Genomic DNA, 19718 nt, shown 5'->3' with positions numbered 1-19718 from the left:
AATCTGAGCCTTTATACACTTTAGAGGTGACATTCAATGTGTGTGAGCTTTATTTACATCAGTCAACACAAGGACAAATCGTGTCTCCACACCTCACTGCCTCTCTGCTTACCTCCCACCTCATAAAACAAAAGCTGTAAGTCGTTCTGTCCTTCAAACTCTGCATATATCCAACTACCAAAGTGAATCTCTTTGTGTCAAAGTTTCAGATTTCGGATGCCTTTGCCTTCGGTTTAACGAGGCTGTTTATGATTGCAGAGTCCCAGTTGCTTGTTCACGTGTAAAATGTGGGTCAGCTGATGTGAACGACATCATCCGTGATTTCAAAATGGAAGTTATTGATACATCCCTCTGGGGGTGGTCATATTGACCCTCTTATCTCTGTGCAACCTCGGTTGACTTGCTTTGGGTGAGAGATATCGATTTCTTTTATAAAACTCTGATTAAACTAAAATCACTTACTGGCCTACAGTTCTCCTAATGTTTTATTATTATGCGGCTTTAATATACAAAAATGGCCAGGACTTTACGAAAAAAAAAACACGCATGCTAAGACAGTGGTTCTTATTTCTTATCTTGTTTCAAATTCTTCTTTTAGTGTTTAATGCCACAATAAATTACATAAAAAATTGTCCTGTAAGTAGTTTTGAATAAAATCAATTACCATTGCATGCACCACATAGATATTAATCTCTGACAAATAATTGCAATCTTGTGGCTTTTTCGTAGAGATGTTATTACATTTCTGATCAGATTCATCTAAGGATCGAACGTGGTGACTTCAAAACAAGCAAGCCCTTAGAAGACCCCCAATGCAAAGCACTTACAACCACAACCTTGCCATTGGATTGTAAGTTTTGCACATGCAAGCACCACTTACTTGCAAAATGTAGCAATCACCTTTCTCTCATTTTCAGGTGATTGGACATGATGGAAAGTTAGGGCAAGTGTCCAGAAGGTTGCTGGTTCAATGCCTGCAAGGTCATGAGTCATGTGCTGTCCCATCTGAGGCCCTACAGCAAGATCTTTGGATATAAGCATCTGGTCAGTGTCTACTGTATGTTTGCAATATTTACTTTTTTTACTTGCAAGTTATTTTCGTAAACTGAAATAAAATAATATAAAAATAAAACCTGAAAAACTAAACTAAAAGCCGTGATTGAAAAACTAATTGAAATAATCAACAAGCTTTAATAAACACCCATAGACAGCGCTTCATGCAAGTAAGATTGGCTGAATTAGGTCACGTCATGTCTTCAATGTAGGAAAAGCCTATAGATTTTACATAAACATACATAAAACTGTTAAAGGTAGGTTTCAAAGAGTTTTGTGTAAAATATAGTATTTACACAGACATGAACATATGATTTTTTTAGTCAGGTTAGCTACATTAGCTTAGCCACTTTTGTTACTATCTACACAGAAAAAAATGATTCATTCAATTTACTAAATTTTTTTAAGGTAAGTGGTTGCGATCAATTTATTTAAGCTACATTTAAACAAAAAAGTTTTTTTGTTTTGTTTTGCCATTCTAATTTTTTTTTGTTTAAATGTAGCTTAAATAAATTGATTGCAACCACTTACCTTAAAATGAATGTCTCATTTTCAATAAAAATATTTAAAAATTCTTAAACTAAGATGCTTTTGACCCAAATGACCCAAGAAAATAAGAAAAAGCATCTTAATTTAAGAATTTTTAGATATTTTACTAAAAAAACAAGACAAAAATGTTTTCTTGTAAATCTTTCTTACTTGTCTTGTCTTGTTTTCAGTACAAATATCTAAAATTTCTAAAATAAGTTTAATTTTTAGACAAAAAAAATAAGTCAAAAAATATCACATTTAAGTGAATTAGTGCTTAAAACAAGGGAAAAAATCTGCCAATGGGGTAAGAAAAAAAATATTAAAATAAGTTTACTTTTTCTTAAACACTTAATTCAATAAATATATTCTTACCCCATTGGCAGATTTGTTTTGTTTGTTTAAGCACAAATTCCCTTAAATTTTATATTTTTGTCAAAAAATTTGATTTATTTTCTTAGGTCATTTTGCTCATCAAGAAAATACATCTTGATTTTAGTATTTTAAGATATTTGTACTGAAAACAAGACAAAGACAAAAATACTAAGAACGTTTTTTTTGCAGTGTAGACTGTATTGCCCAACGAGCATTATACTGCTAAATAAAAATGACTAAAACTAAAAGTAAAACTAAACTATATTAAAAATGTTTTTACAAAATAAAAACTAAACTAAAACGAACAAAATCTAAATGACACAAACTAAAACTTATTTGAATGGCACATTTGAAAATAATAGTAATAAATCAAATATATAAATAAAATAATAATAATATGAAATAATAAAATAAAACAAAATCTAAAAAGCAAAACTAAATTAATCTTTCAGAGATGGATTATACTGCATGGGATTGTTTCCCAGACAATTAAGGATTAGACTAGTCTTATGCTGCGTTTACACCAGACGCGGTAGAGGCTGCATTTGCGCGTCAAGAGCGAAGTAGACGCGCGGAAAAAGCAAGCATTTGACACACGTCAGAGGTAAAATATGCTTCTTGTGGGAGGGGCAAGTGCTAAGCGGTTGTCTGTTTGCAGGATGGCTGATGTTGATTGTGCATTTATCGAGAGAGTTACCCGTTTGTATTTATTCACCTTACTATAGGGGGAAAATAAACGACACGGGTCGATAAACGTCACGTGACTCAAAAGTGAAGTGTGTATTACAACTTACCAGGTTGCCCAAAGTCCTTACTGACACTCTTCCAAGCGAGGTCCTTTTTATTCCTGTCTCCTAATAGAAATAACAACTTGTGTCATATAGCTCCGAGTGACTGCTTGAGTGAGTGACTCCGGGCGGGGCTGCCACCACAGCAGCAGGCAGGCTCCTGATTGGTTAACGCGGCGCGAAATTCCGCCAAAGTTAAAATTTTTCAACTCGGGCGTCAGCCGCAAATTCGCGTGAAACGCAAAATGCACAATAGCACCATTCGCGCGTACCGCGCACAACGCTCAATTCGCGCCTTTCGCGCGAGCTTCACGCGTGAATGAGGCGGAAACGCGTCTTCCGCTCCGTGCCGAACGCCTCTTCCGCGCCACGGGACCTCCTGACGCGCGTCAACGCGTCTGCACATTGACTTAATATTGAAATCACTCGCGCTTCACGCCTCTACCGCGGTTGGTGTAAACGCACCATTAGACTAAAATAAATGTAAGAGCTTTCCAAACTGAAAACAACTTGCACTGACATATCTTAAAATACATCAGTGCTCTTTGTTTAACCTCAAAATGCACACACATAATGCTTTTAGTAAGGCATGTTTGTTAAAACTAGTTATATTTCCTAATTAAACTGGCTTAAGCTAATCCATGTCAGGGAAACCACCCCTATACTGTTTGTTTCACAGTTTCATAACCTCCTTGCAAATGTAGTCAAGTTTATCTCTATGCCCCTCTCCCGCTGGCTGTAATAGTCTTCTAGATCATTTTTGTTGTTGTTGCTCAATGAAGTGCTTCTGACCTTCACGGTGTGACTTACAGCCTTTTCTGGCATGGGCTAATGATATACAGTACTGCTGTACGTGAGAGTCGTAAATACGACTCGACTTCTGCCACGTAAACCTGTTAGTAGTCTCTGTTTAATGTTATCCTGAATAATCTGTGACAGTGGGGTTAATGGCACACACGAAAGATTTAAATATAGTGCAGACATTTAAATATTTACAATGAAGAGGTAGCGCCCTGTCCTGGAAAATCACATTGCAATTAAACTACTTATCAAAAGGGCATATTAAAGGAAAACACCACTGTTTTTCAATATTTTTCTATGTTCTTACCTCAACTTAGATGAATTAATACATACCTATCTTTTTTCAATGCGTGCACTTTTAATCTTTGTACAGCACCTGAATGTGTTAGCATTAAGCATAGCCCCATTCATTCCTATGGCTCCAAACAAAAGTTTTATTTTGTGTCACCATACTTACTCGTGTAACTACTCATGTAACGGTCTTTAAATAGGGAAAACATGGAAGTGTTTGGTGGCTTCTAAATTCATCCCTGTTTGGATCCCAAGGAATGAATGGGGCCAGGCCAAATGCTAACACATTCATGAGACGCTGTACAAAGATTAAGTGCACACATTATGTATTAATTTGTCTAAGTTGAGGTAAGAACATTGTAAAATAGGCTTTTTACAGAATCCCATCTGATTCCATCTTCATCAAGGTTGAAAGAAAGTATCAATTGAAGGTTCCCATGTTTGCCTCCGCATTTATATCTAGTCTAAGACTTTCCAGTAAGCAGACCTTCTCTAAAGAACAGACATGTCTTGAAGGCACAGAGGAAAGATAGTGAGAGATGGAGAGTGAGACAGAGGTGTCAGGATTAGCCATATCTGAGCAAACGCCTCCGCGCTGCTCTTCAAATGTGGCTTAATCTCTCCCTGACTGTGCTCGGTTTCATCCTGGAGCACCAGATATAACAAGAGCAGGTGGGAGGTTGAGAACAGTGTTGCATTTCAGTTTTGTTTGACAGGGTACAAACTCGACTGATGTTGGATGTGTGAGTGTTTTGGAAACCTGACCCCATCTGAACCGCGTGTAACACATCATCTTTCTGTTGTGTTAGCTGTGTTGTTTTAGAGATCCTCCCTTTTGTTTCACTGCAGATTGACCTGCCTTTCATAAATAAGCAGTGAGATCGTTCGGTGCACGATATGATGTGATTCTGTATCTCTCGCCTTGTTTTTCTTTTCTCTATCAATGTCACTCGAAGCCATTTTGATGGACGTGTGCACCCAAAAATATCGGACTTCAGCGAGGTGCTCTGCTTCGTTCCTGTTATGATGGAGTGATGATGAGTCACCACTTGGCTGTCTAGCTCTCGCTGTATTTATCTCTTTTCTATCATTCGTGTAGCACATCAGCGTTTTTGTGTTACAGGCATTTGATTTGGTTATACGTAAGAGACCAGTTCACCCAAAAATAAAGATACTCTTGTTTTTATGTTTTTTAATGCCCAGTGGACTCTTTTTATTCTTTTATTAAAAACACGAATATTTTGTAGTAAAATATCTATACTGCCTGCCATGCAGTGTAAATAAATGATAAGGGTGGCTGTGTACCAAGAACCTTTAGGCAACATTTTTAGTAAATAATAACTCTAATTTGACTCATACAAAGATATTCTATTAAAATGTATTTTTTGTAGACGGTTTCGTGGTCATCACGTAACTTCCGGTAAACTCTACGAAGAATAAATAACGACAAAGTCCTTTTAAAGTAGTTTATTTATATAACAAGCAAATAAACAACACGTAGATTACATAGGAACCCAAAACATTTGTTAATTTCGATGAGGTATTTGTTTAAGAGTTCAGTTTCAGCAAGTCCAATAAACAAACAGAAACCGCACGTGCGCCCGATGAAACGGTCTATAGCACTTTTCACATATTTGCATTGTAATAAAGCGGCTTTATGTAAAAAGTGTCAGGGCTCAATGCTAGGGATGTTTTTTACTCCCCATTGGTTCAGATTTTTACTTGCCCTGCCAAAATTTTCACCAGCCCCTCTAGAAAAAAGTGCTAAAATAGCATTTAAGTTACTGATTACTGTTTTTGACCCATGTGACCTTAACAAATAATGTTATGACACCAAAACCTACAGTATTAGCCTAACTCGTATAAATATGAATTACTGTTAAAAACAAGTAAACAGTCAGTAAAAAAATAAAAACAAAGAAACTATGCGAAAAAGCACAAATAAATAGAAAACAGACCAAGCATACAAATGAAATAAACTGTGCGAATTCAAGGATTTAAGTAGATTACATACAAAGTCAATGCAAACACACGAACAGACGCGAACTTGCGCGGGGCGATGCGAATGACGCAAATCGGGTGGCATGATTGCCACGAAAACACACGCTATTTGCCTCAAACGCGTCTTTCCACAAGTTGAAAAGAATCAACTCAAGGAAAAAACTTCACATGACACGAAGTTAAATCAAAGTGACACTGCAAAAATTACTTTCTTAGTGTTTTTGTCTTGTTTTCAATAAAAAATATCGAAATATTCGTAAATTAAGATGTATTTTCTTGATGAGCAAAATGACCTATGAAAATAAGCCTAGTTTTTAGACCAAAAATATGAAATTTAATCGAATTTGTGCTTAAAACAAGCAAAAAATTCTTGAATTAACAAGTAAACTTATTTCAAGAAAAATTTTCTATTCCATTAGCAGATTTTTTTGCTTGTTTTAAGCACTAATTTACTTAAATTGTATATTTTATGTCTAAAAATAAGACTTATTTTCCTAGGTCATTTTGCTCATCAAGAAAATACATCTCAATTTAAGAATTTTTTGATATTTTTACCGAAAACAAGACAAAAATACTAAGTAAGAAAGTCATTTTTAGCAGTGTAAGGTTGTGTCCAGACCATTACATAAAGAGATATTTGCAAATAGTACATGGTACTGTATGGCTTTAGAAGTCATATAAAAATTGGCTTAATAACACTTTAATGGTGCTCTTTAGTTTAAAATTTCATGAGGATAAATAAATAATGACCAAAATGTTTATATTGTTATCTATATAGAATACAGCCACGTATTCATATTGATACTCTCTGATTGGCAAATGTCCAATCCGGGAGCCTCTGGGAAAGCTCATGTCTTTGCTATTTCATTCTAACCAAAGAGCGTTATGATATTGTCACATTGGCACAGGTGCAGACAAGCACACCTCGGAAAAACGAAAGACCTCTAAACGTGCCTAGCCTATCAACCCCCGGCCCACTACGTTGCCAGGTTTCTCCCAATTCCCCACTTCAAGTCTGGCTGAAGTCCATCTACTGTTCTAGACCTTTCCAAAAAAGGCCAATGACCTATTTATCCTTATCGCAGAGCTAAACTGGAGACAAATAAGTGTCAATTGCCCTTCGAGACCTCGTGCCAAGAATTTGCGCCTGTCTTTATTTTTTAGACAAACGGTGAAGGAATTTGTAAACTGTGGTGCAGTGTTGGTTTGTCTGTTGATAATGGGCCTGTGATTGTCAATGGTGAAACTAGACAGGATTTTGCCGGCTGAAGAAAGAAGCCTTTGGCAAAGAAAAATCCAGCATGAAATGGTCCAGCTAGCACCAACAATATCACCTACCATGCATTAAAACCGGACTGGTTGGTGTTGCGACTGCAAAGTCGATTTGCAACATGATGCTAGCAACGCTAGATCATAAGCTTGATTTCCATGCAAACGCTGTCACTTTAAATAAAGCATCTGTCAAATGCATAAATGTCTAGATCTTAAACCTGTCTGAACATATTATTGAATAAATGGTTGGTGGTCAGTTTGTATCAGTATAAATAAGATCAGCTAAGCAGCCGTTTGGCATGTGCATTTATTTTCCTTTTCAGGTTTGCCAACAAGATAATAAGAGCCATGAAAAACCATTTATTTATTTACATTCCTAATGCTGGCTGGCTGCAGTTATGTGAGCTGTCCACAATGCAAAGGATCCTCAAAATAAGTGAAGCATTTCCAGGAAAAAGGTTTATAGGTTTGAAAAATGCTGACAATTTCCACCCAGAAGCTGTTTGTATGAGCGCCAGGCAGTGGAGTTTTTTTTTGGTAAAGCATGAAGCAGTAATAAATACCGAGAATGTGATGGGGAGGCGAGACGTTTTTTTTTGTCTGTGGATGTACAAGGAAATTGATTTGGTGTGATTCATTAGTCTCTGCGTCTTGTAAATGTCAGGTTGTCACCTTTTAATATCATCTGCATTGTCATGCCGCAAACATTTTCCTCAGATGGACCACTAGCTTGTCTTTCTATCCCGTACTTAAAGGGACAGTAAGTAGGATTTTAAGTGTTTTATTAATCAAAATCAATGTCTTTATTCATAAATATGTCATTGTTGGTGTCAGATGACCTCTGCCAGTGATCTGACTTTTCTTTGTAATCTTAGAATTTCTTCACTTTACTTACATTGAATAAGTCCAAGGAGGCTTTCATGTCGTTTCGCCATATTGATAAACTATAATAGCAGAGAGGGACAAAAAGCACTTGCCTACCAATGCGTTTCCACAACGCGTTTTCATTCAGAATACGTGAAGTAGCTGAAACAAGGAGACAAGGAGATCAGTGATTTCATAACGGGTACCGAAGTTGCAACACTCATTTGAAAAAGCGAGGCGCTAGAGAGCACTATTCGTTTGAATGCAAAATACAATTTCACCACTAGATGGGGGTAAATCCTACTTATTGTCCCTTTAATATACGGTTTGCAATAATGTCAAATCATCAAAACCTAAAGTGCATTGGAGATGTAAGGATTATGGTTGCAGACCAATTCAGGGTTCATGCTAGCCTGGGTGCCAGCCGATCTTAGCCCCGCCCACCACATTTTGAGGACGGGAAGAGCGGTCTGGGGTTTCTCCGTTGAGTAGCTACTATTCTCTAACTCAGACTTAGTCACAATGTTAGTGTCATTGTTGCGAAATAACTAGCAGTTCGGTCAGGCTGCAAAAGACGTAATTTTAACATACGTCACACACTCCGTTGCTCTGATTGGTCGTAGGTCTATCCAATTGAGTGCAGAGGCATTTTTCGGTTGAGACAAGCCTCATAATCATAGCCCAATGGAGCGGTATCAGACTCAAATTCAGACTAGAATTGAGTATGACAACGTCAGGCTAGGTTCATGCAGGAAACTTTCTAAAAATTGACTACTTGTAAAAACGTGTCCGCTCTGTAACCATCTGCTCTCTAAATCTTGTTCATTTTTACTTGAATTTACACAGGTGCGGTTCTTCACAAGAAACGTGGACAGGCTGCACTAGGTTTGGCAACCGTCTAATGCAATGAATTTCATGCATTTTTCGTAAGGTGCTCTCGTTGCAGCCATTTTGCTAACTTTCACTCGACTCTCTGAATTGGAGCATCCCATTCCCATTAACCACATGGTCTCTCATCTCTCTCTTTCTCTCCAAAGTCATCAACCAACTTGTGCGCTCAAGTTTATTTTAATAAAAAAATTTAAGGCAGCAGCGCATCCTGCGTTTTCCATGTATTTTAGATGTTAATGGGCGCTAATGCAATAATTATTCCAATAAGTGGGCATAAAGCTGTGGGGACATCTCCTGCTGTGACTGCAGACAGTCTCGGGACAGCAACGTTCAACACGGTGGCATGACAACTCCGGCCCTCGCGGACAAAAAACAGACAGGCCCACACGGGAATACTCCCGGTGCTCCTGATTAGCCAATCCGGGCCTACTTTTATACTTTTGGTCTGTATGTGCAGTGTCTGATAAAAACTGACCATGTAGTACAAACCTCATGCTTTTTTATATTTTCTCCTTCAAGTGTTTGTACAGAGCTCACATTCTTTCACGGTGTAATTGGACTGCCTTTTATCCCAAGCCTCCAGGCTTTGCTCAGTCTCTTGCTGTTTTATTCTCCTCTCCTTCTCTTGAAGCACAACTCGGCATCGCATTTCTAGTGGCCCTCCTTATGTTGTCGTCACCACTGTGATTCGGTTGTACCCAGTACAGCATGACGCACGTAGTCTCACCAAGCAGAAAATGAGAGGCTGAGAAATTGCAAATTATTGTGTTGCAGATACGGGATTTAAATGTAAACATGTTTATTTATTTTCGAGTGATTTTGTTCGAATGTACTTTGAGTGTAACTTGTTTCTAATTGCAATGCAACCTCACAACTTAATGCATTAAAGGTCCTGTTCTTTTTGTGTTTTTGAAGCTTTGATTGTGTTTACAGTGCGCAATATAACATGTGTTCATGTTTCACGGTAAAAAAAACGCGGTATATATTTTTACACAATTTAGATTTACTTATCTGTATACTGCTTTTTTCACTGTCCTCAAAACGGGCTGATGTCTTCCTAGTTCTATGAAGTCCCTCCTTCAGAAATACATATCGAGTTCTGATTGTGTAGTTCGTTTAGTGTGTTGTGATTCGATAGCAGCTTAGCTTGCCGTTAGCTTAGCTGGCGAATGATGTATTCCTGTAGGCGGAGTTTAGTCAGTTTAGTTTAGACTGAGCTTTGGTTTGGCTTGCACTTTAGATTTCTTCCAGCTATTTGGGGTTAATATAATAATAAATAAATAAATATAATAACCAAATATTTTTCTTTGAACATTTTGTAATTGTCCATGTTTGTGTACAACAGGTTCCAGTTACACAGAATTAAGTATTATGGTGCAAACAGCAAAAAAATGTGATGTCCACGTATGCAAATGTTGTCAACTAATATTTTTAAGTTGAATTAATTAAAAATTTGGAGGCAATCAGGAAACTAACTTTTTTTGAAGTTGAACCAACTTTTTTTTACAATGAACTGATTTATCCAAATAAGATTTATGTAAAAAAAAATATTCACCCAAAAATCAAAATTCTCTCATGATTTACTCGCCCTCTTGTCTTCCAAGATATATGTGACTTATTTAAACTTGTGTCAACATGACAGAGCTCCAAAGAGCACAAACGTCCATCATTAAAGTAATACAAAATGTTAATTTATGTCTTCTGAAGTGAAACAATACGTTTGTGAGAGAAAACAATGAATATTGGTATGTCACATATTTGTAAAACATACAGATCAGCATTGTAAGTTCAAATATGGCGATAACCATAAATCCTATTGCTTCTTGCATGTTTCATGACAAGACACGCATATAACTGTGAGGACAAGAACCTCAACATTATCAACGTGCCGCCATAGTACTTGCCATGCTGATCTGTTAAAAATTATAAAAAAATGTATTTGTGTTCAATTGAAGAAAAAAGTAATATAAATCTGGGATGAAATTAGTTTTTGGGAGAACAACTTTTTGAATAGAGCGTTGTATCCACCTGTTTCTTGACGTAAATGTGGGCGCCGCCATCTTTGAGCTTTCCGGTTTATGACTTCCGGTGAGCCACTTAAGCTAATAGTCTATTGCAAAGGACACAAGTGTGCCGTTTTGACTGGCTGTTTAATGTTTATTACAAAATCCAGGAAGACCGACATAATTTGTGCAGTTAGGGGTTGCCATAATAGCTAATACAAACGCAGTAAATCCCAACAAAACATTTGTTTTTACCCCATGCACAAGAGCTGAACGTGTATGTGGCGCACATGCACTCATGATCTGTATTTACAAATCCATCCATTAAAACCTTTCATAGAAACTACCAGTAAACAAACACTCGACTGACTTTCCCATTGTAAAGATACTTGTATGTCTCTGTGGTTTTATATTTGCGCATTGAAGACCCGTCACCTCCGATCAACAACACGTAATGATTGAATATATCTTCATATATCAAGCCACTTCTTAATTTCATCCTCACCCTGGTTCATACATGGCAGGTGTAGTAAATATTAACTGTTTAAATCATGTTTTATGCGTGCTCCTACTACACTGTTTCTACCGGCTGTCTATTGAACCAGAAGTCTCGGAACGGAAACAAAAAACGTTACATCACTTCCGCGTTCGAGAAACAGGTAGATAAGCTAATAAATAAATAAGATAATACTACTGTTTGGTTTTTAAAGTCACAATAAAATGAAAGTAGCAACTGTCTTATTTTCCTTGTCATGACTTATATCCGATTGAAATGGCTTCTGAAATAAGAAAAAAATGGTAGGGCGGGACTTGAATTTGTCCATCGAGAATTGGAGGTTGGTCATGTTGCTGTTTGCTAATCGCTGCGATCTTTTCCCGGGCACTGCCCACCTGCCATACCCCGTGACGGGAAGTAAATAGAGATTGTTTCGAGGAGGCGTTTATGAGGGCACATTAAATGCGGGGTGCATGATGTTTGAAAAACACTTTGGAGAAGGGAGTCGGGCCGACTACCAAAACACACTTGTAGCCAATCAGCAGTAAGGGGCTTGTCTACTAACTGACATCATTGCCTGGGTTGCGTATGTGTGTGGGGTGGGTCTATCAAAAGAAGGTCCAGATTCTATTAGGGTAGGGGCGTGTTCATTTAGGTGATTTCAAATTTCAACATTGGCTTTCAGAGATCATGCACCCCACCTTTTTTATTGTCTGTTTTTCTCATTTCTTATAAGTGCTGCCCTTGGGGGTTTAAGCACTTTGTGGCCCCTGAGCTTTTCAAAGTCTACCGTGTAGATTTCATCTCTCCCTCTCTCTCTGTACCTCTCTCTCTCTATCTCTCTTACTGCTCTCGCTCTCATCTGTCGGTATGGCTCAGGCTGCATCATCGAAAGGACACGTGTTCTCTGTTTATGACCGAACAGGGGAGGGGGCGAGAGAGAGAGAGAGAGAGAGAGAAAGAGAGAAAGAGAGAGGGCGGATCGGACGTGGAGAGAGAATCACACAGCAAAGCCTTCACAGGCTAGACAGCATCTTTCCGAATCACAGTCACGAGCAAACAGGAAGAGGTCAAAGCGCACCAAAATCCTTGAGCAGACATAATCCTTTAGCAGAGGTAAGAAAGATCTTATTAGTAAATTGCATTTGCTTATGTAGATATGTGCAAAAGATGGAGACGAATCAGGAGAATTCCAAGACATGTATCTGTTAGGTCGAAGGGGCAACTAAGGGTTTTTTTTTTGGCGCAAGGTGGATGAAGGTTTATTGTGGATATTGGCAAGGACAACTGAAGGTGCGGGCCTTGAGGTGCAACATCTGAGTCACTACCCTGCATAATGCCCGTTATGTTCGCTATACTTGATATCAAGCTGGGCTTTTCCACTTCAAGCCTCTGCATTGTCGTGAGTAGGAGGTCGACTTGAATTTATTAACCCCGCAAAATAACTGCGGCAGACAGGCAGGGTTTGCCAAAAACAGCAAGCCAGTTCCAGTCCGACAAGACTACCCTTTAATCTGAGGGTAAGTCAACTAACAGGTGTCTTTCCTTTCGTTGGGTTAATGCCATCTGCCGTATTGTTGAGATGCATTCAGGCCTGGGTGATAATAGATAGGCACGGCGTTTGTTTCTCTCCCTCTTCCTAATCTCAATAACACCTCATAAAATATCTGACGCCAGTGTAACTGGTCGCGTGCCAGCTTGCGTTGGAACGCTGGAACTTTCCAGGGTGGTTCAATCGGAGCTTGACACTTTCAATTTGTTGATCGATGGAGATTTTTTGTAAAGTTGTTATGTCACAGACTTATGCTTTAATCCTGTCCATGGCATTCGGTTTAAATACATCGCCTATGTTGTGTCTACGTGACTCACGGGTGGGTGGGGACTTAAGCATGCGGTTTAATTACTAATGCAAGGGATGACTGAATATAAATATGTGCTGTGGTTGAAAAACGAAAAAAATATTTTAATCTCTAGTGTACTTTAAAATTAAGGATGCATGAAGGAAGACACTGATGTAACTTGATGCAAGGCTGTGATTTTTTTTGTGCTACGTCTCTTCCTGCAAGTCAACAATGAGATGGCCCCATTTCTGGATTACATAACCATGCAACAGACGCCTTGGAAACTTTTGTGTCTTGCAAAACTCCTGGAAGCTTTCCCTGTTAAAACTGTTGTGCTGCTCGACCACTGAGCGTGGAGACACATTCTTCTATAAATTCATTTTCTGTGCTTGTTAGCTTTACTTCAGTGCTTTATAAAGAATGTCATTTATAGAGGATTTAAAAAAAATACTTGAGATTTTTTCATAACACATCCCTTTGTGAGAAGCCTTCCCTGAATGTCTTGCCCAGGACAACATACATCCTTTGAGATTTTTCTGTGTAGCGAATATTGTGTGTCGCTGAATTACAAATGGATCTTGTTTTGTACTGCTAGATGGGGCCCGGATTGTTCTGGAACTTCCCATCCAAGACTAGCTGCACGGTTCCACAGAGCCTGCTGCAGACAATGTACGTAGTTCCGCCTGTGACCGAGGCTGTAGCTTTATTTTCCGTTTTTTGGCATTCATCTCATTTTTTTGTCCGTCTTTTTGCTTGTTAAATCCATGGCCAGTTGCTGTGTCTGACCACACCTTGATTTGTCGACCAATCACTGAGCAGTGTGTCAAACGAGGTTGCGTGTCAGTAACCAATCATAACTCATGAATCATTGGCCAATAGCTGTAGATTGTTCCAGCCTTGAGCCATCGACCAATTCATGCATAAATATTCATGTGAATGAAATTATTTCACATAAAAAAACCTTGTATCATTTAACGCTCAGGTCCACCATATTGGATTTTAAAATTAAAATAGTGAGAATTGAACACTTTTGTCGCTGTGTGTCACCCAAAGTCCTTTATAAGGAAGTTGCGTCACTCTGCCACCATATTTGCAATGACTCCAGGTCTCGTTATGAACAAGACAAACAAGACCTGTTGATTCGTGGCATCCCAGAGGATTCCGATTGACAATTGGCTCTTTTTACTGGGAGGCGGGACTAAAGAGACCATTCTGACCCCCATTCATATCAATAACTGTAACGCCAGCATTTTTTATGTTTTTCACAGAAGTTTAATGCCTTCCAGAAAATGTTTTTCTTTAAATATATATAAATATACAATATATCAAATGAAAAAAACAGACCCTCTGCTCTCAAAAAAAAACCTTTCATCCTACTGTACCTTTATTTGTTTTTTTAATCACCTCTCAAATATGGGTAGGTTACTTTAAAAATACCCAATTTTGAGCAAAAAAATTGAGGCAGTTGCGTTTTTGCGAAGAGCTTTTGATAGAGATACACGAAAATTAATTCGTCAATAAACCGTTAACTCGTCAATGGTGGGGAAAGAGTTAATATTAAATATCTTTGATGTCACCCATCTCTTTCAATGAGGTTGTTAGGAGGCGTTCCTAATTCTGATTGTCCTAGTAATAAATGAATCACATACATACAATAAAGTGTTTGCATAATATATTTGTGTGTGTATTGTGTGTAATTATTATATATATAAAAACACACGTACGAAAAATTTTATTTATGTACATTTTTATTTATTTTTAGAATATATATACATATATACATATAAAAGTTTCGTAAATGCATACAAACAAATTACACACAGTGCATACACATATATTATCCCAAAACAAACTTTTATTTTGTATGCGATTAATCGTTATTAATCTTTTGACAGCCCTATAATAAATATAAACAATTGAGTAACCATCCTTTCAGTAAGTGACAAATGATGCAAAATCAACTGCTTCACTCCTGTTGGTAGTCGCTCCCGAAAATTGCTCATCACCATTTGCATGAAGTTCAACTTTTTTCAACTTTGTCGCGTACATGTATCTGGACGCACCCACTTCTTGACGGCAATCACCATAAGTCACCAAGCTTCAATAAAATTTGCTTGTCGCTGGTGGTGGGCACGCAGCTTTACAAACAGTTAAAGAGAAATTGTCATTTTTTTATCCGCATAACAAGTATTACACCACTACAGCCATTTAGTAACTTTTACGGTTGTCAAAAATACATTTCAAGACAATTACCTCAGATTTGACAATAATGTTCCCATTATCATAGCATAACTGTAAGCATAATTCAACCATGATACTTATGTGCAATTAAGTAAGGAATAATTGACGACGGGCCATTGAATTATAAGAAAATAATGCACACCAAGGTGGTAATGCGGCACGACGCGAAGCGGAGTGCCGTTACACCGCAGGTGTGCATTATTTTCAAATAATTCAAAGGACCGGAGTCAATTATTCCGCTTATACCACGGTTACCACAAACTTTGCTCTGGTGCCTATTTTTAAGACATTTAAAAAATTAGGTGTGCGGTTTACAGAAAAATAATCAACACCCATAGAACATTTCTCAGCCAATCAGAATGCAGCATTCAACAGACCCGTGGTATAAAGTTTTTTAATATATTAGAGTATTTCCGTGCTATTTTTAAATGAGGAGTTCAGATGCAGAGCCACTAAACGCCACCTCCGTGAAAAATTAGATAATGAAATAAACCGAATGATCTTGGCACATATCATGTTTATCAAATAGTTTTGCTTTAAATTCGCTATATCACAGTGTAAAGCCATTCAGAAATATTGAGTTTTGGCAGAATCCGTTAAATGGCATGATTATTTAGTAGCAAAGTCCTCTAAGTGCACGAAAGATAAATTGGCAGCGTGCGCACGTCAAGGTGCAAGAGCTTTTTACCTGCTAAAGGGAGGTTTCCGAATATATTAGGATTTGGACCGATTTTTTGAGCCTTTTACCTTTTTCAGAAAGGACAGTAAAGTAAGAGTGAAGATATGTTTAGTAGTGCATATTTTTGCAAATACTTAAAGCATTTTGCAGCTAAAGACAGTCAGTGCCTGTAGTGATGATATTTGTGAAAATAAGGCATTTTAATCACTGACTATTAACCTTTTCATTGCCTTCAAGTGAAATTACTGTACCTAAACATAAGAGGCTCGTAAAAATGCTAATTTAAAAGAAAACATGTCAGACACACTTACAAGGTTTTGCATCTAAACTTCTCAAATGTTGATTTATGTACACATGCAGTACAAACGGACAGAAGTATTTATTTAATTGTTGGATGATGTCCTGTTTTGTTTTATGTATAGGATTGTCGAGTTAAATGATAATGAAAATGGCCCATATGAAAGGGTATGGTGGACCTCTAATTTTTCAGGCCTTTTAAAGACCCACTTGTTGAAATTATGAAATACATTTATGTAGATTTGCACAGCAAAATGCTTTGAATGTTTTCCTATTCAGAAGACCAAAACCTCAATTTGCATTCTTGCCAGCCTTGACCTCCAAATCTCCCAATGCAGCTTATAATCAACTGAGCCCCATGACACCCATTTCATTTTAATGAACTAAAATAAATTAAAAATCTCCATGGATAATTGAAGTGCCCATGACTGCTGAAAGCCGATGTGGGAGTCTGTTCTATTCCGAGCTGAATAGATGGACAGCTGTGATAAAATCCCATGCCGGGGTGAAGGATAGCTTTTAGATGCAGGTTATTTATCAAAATGGATGACCGGCCATTATGGAGTCATTCTACTTAATTTGTTTCTTTTGAAGCCGAGGAAATCACTGCTAATGTCCCTGGATTGATTTCCAGCTTATCTGTTTTAACCTGTCGTGATAAAATCTTCAGCCAGCGCACTATACTTTTGGCTAATGTAAAATAGTCCTATTGAGGACCACATACCATTTCACCTTCTGTCGGCCTGGTTGACAACACAAGACAGATCCTGATGAGAGGCAGTGTGAGGGACTTGAAATCAGGGTGGATTCCTGCTGTTGGTACAATGCTATCAGGGCGTCTCTGACACCAGATAACCATGATTGGCACCTCTGATGTTAACCAGAATTTCACTGGAGGTGTGAAGTGAGCTTTCCGAGAGCTTCAGAGTATCCGTTCATGAATGTTTACACGACAAAAGGGTACTGAAAATGTTTTTCTTGCATACAGGCCAGTAGTTGGCAGTGTTACTTTGTAAAGAAACACTATACGCATGCGCACAAATTCTTGTAATACAAATAAACAATTGATGCAAAAGCATGAGAAGTTTTGTTTAAATGGACAATGAGGTTGGTTTATTGTGATCCTGAATTATAAAGCGGCAAACATTTTGTTGCGGAAGCGAAAATACTCAATATATTGAGCAGCACAAACATAAGACTGTAAGCCACCATTGTGTGTTATGATTGTTAAATATGTATGCACATGACGTTGCTGTTTTCACCATTTGCGTTTTTGTAGTTAACATGGAAACGGTAATGGTGTTGTTTCCAAACTCTTGCACTTTAAAACCAGTTTTCAAAAGTTTGCGTTTTTAGGGCCCCAAAACGCCAATGTTGTGTAAACAGACAGCCAAAGTTAAAAAGCAGTGGTGACCCGTGACTTCCTTTCCGAGGATGCGAAACTCGTCAAAACATCGTCATGTGTGTGGATCGTCATGTCAAAATATGTGTTCCGTGCATAGACTGTAAAAAAAGAAAAGGTGAAAAGTAAAGCCGCCAATGTGCTGATACGGCGCGGACTTCTTGGGTCTTGAGTCTGCGCAGTAGCAATTTCGAGACCAATCCTGCACAGTAGTGAGTAGGAAGTAAAGCCGTGAAATCAAGGCCCCGCCCTCACTCTCGGAGAATGCATGTATCACAGCTGTCAATCATGATGTCACACCACTGTTTTATACACACCAAACGCGGGGCATCGCGTTACTCGCTCTAGATTACTCACTGGATTTAACTTCGTGTCATGGGAATTTTTCGCTTGAGTTAAAGGAATAGTCTACTCATTTTTAATATTAAAATATGTTATTACCTTAACTAAGAATTGTTGATACATCCCTCTATCATCTGTGTGCGTGCACAGAAAAAGCAACTGGAGCGCGCTGCGACGCTTCGATAGCATTTAGCTTAGCCCCATTCATTCAATGCTACCATTTAGAGATAAAGTTAGAAGTGACCAAACACATCAACGTTTTTCCTATTTAAGAAGAGTAGTTATACAAGCAAGTTTGGTGGTACAAAACAAAACGCAGCGCTTTTCCAAGCGGATTTAAAAGAGGAACTATATTTTATGGCGTAATAGCACTTTTGGGAGTACTTTGACTCGCCTGAAAAGTCCGCTCCCCTTCTCCCTCTCATAATGGGAGAGGGAGGGTGTTACTGCGCCGAGTCGAAGTACTCCCAAAAGTGCTATTACGCCATAAAATATAGTTCCTCTTTTAAATCCGCTTAGAAAAGCGCTACGTTTTATTTTGTACCACCAAACTTGCTCGTAAAACCACTCGTCTTAAATAGAAAAAACGTTGATGTGTTTGGTCACTTCTAACTTTATCTCTAAATGGTAGCATTGAATGAATGGGGCTAAGCTAAATGCTATCGAAGCGTCGCAGCGTGCACCAGCGCTTACGTGCACGCACACAGATGATAGAGGGATGTATCAACAATTCTTAATTAAGGTAATAACGTATTTTAATATTAAAAATGAGTAGACTATTCCTTTAATTATTTTCAACTTGGGCCAAGATGCGTTTGAGGCGAATAGCGCATGTTTTCACGTTTAAGGCGACACCCATATCGCGTCATTCACATCGCTCCATGCGAGGACGCATATAATTGTATCTTTGTGTTGACATTGTATTTAATCTACTCGCGCAAATCGTTGAACTCGCGTCTGGTGTAAACCCAGAGTTATAGCATTAAATAACTAACTAAAAACAAACAATTGATGCAAAAGCATTACGAATTTTGTTTGAATGGACAATAAGGTTGGTTTATTGTGATCCTGGATTATAAAGTGGCAAAACATTGTACATTTTGTTGCAGAAGCGAAAATACTCAATATATTGAGCAGCACAAACATAAGACTGTAAGCCACCATTGTGTGTTATGATTGTTAAATACGTATGCGCATGATTTTCACCGTTTGCCTTTTTGTAATTTACGGTAATGGAAACGGTTATGGTGTCATTTCCAAACTCTTGCACTTTGAAACCAGTTTTCAAAAGTTTGCGTTTTTAGGACCCCAAAATGCCAATGTTGTGTAAACAGACAGCCAAAGTTAAAAAGCAGTGGTAACTCGTGACTTCTTTTCCTAGGAGGCATGAATGCAAAACTCGTCAAAACATCGTCATGTGTGTTCCGTGCATAGACTGTAATAAAAGATGGACGATGCCGGTTCGCTCTCTTCTATTGGTGAAAAGTTAAGCCCCCAGTGTCCCGATACGGCGCTGACATCTTGAGTCTGCGCGGTAGCGATTTCTGGACCAG

The 19718-nt window shown here is 38.1% G+C and overlaps 1 protein-coding gene across 5 annotated transcripts in view; it reads left to right on the top strand.

Annotated features, from left to right (window-relative positions):
• Positions 1–12218: 12218 nt before the first annotated feature.
• The window catches only part of ndrg4 (NDRG family member 4), a 46525-nt gene continuing 39025 nt past the window's right edge, over positions 12219–19718 (top strand). For 3 of the 5 annotated variants that reach the window (XM_073868578.1, XM_073868577.1, XM_073868576.1), the window contains exons 1-2: positions 12219–12479; positions 13800–13873. In XM_073868578.1, coding sequence (XP_073724679.1) covers positions 12234–12479; positions 13800–13873 — 320 coding nt within the window. In that variant the 5' untranslated portion in view covers positions 12219–12233. The remainder of the gene's footprint in view (positions 12480–13799; positions 13874–19718) is intronic. The other 2 variants (XM_073868580.1, XM_073868579.1) reach the window with 1 other exon arrangement.

This window comes from Misgurnus anguillicaudatus, chromosome 6 (assembly GCF_027580225.2).
Source record: "Misgurnus anguillicaudatus chromosome 6, ASM2758022v2, whole genome shotgun sequence".
Lineage (NCBI taxonomy): Eukaryota > Metazoa > Chordata > Actinopteri > Cypriniformes > Cobitidae > Misgurnus > Misgurnus anguillicaudatus.
This window is presented reverse-complemented; position numbering and strand designations above follow the sequence as displayed.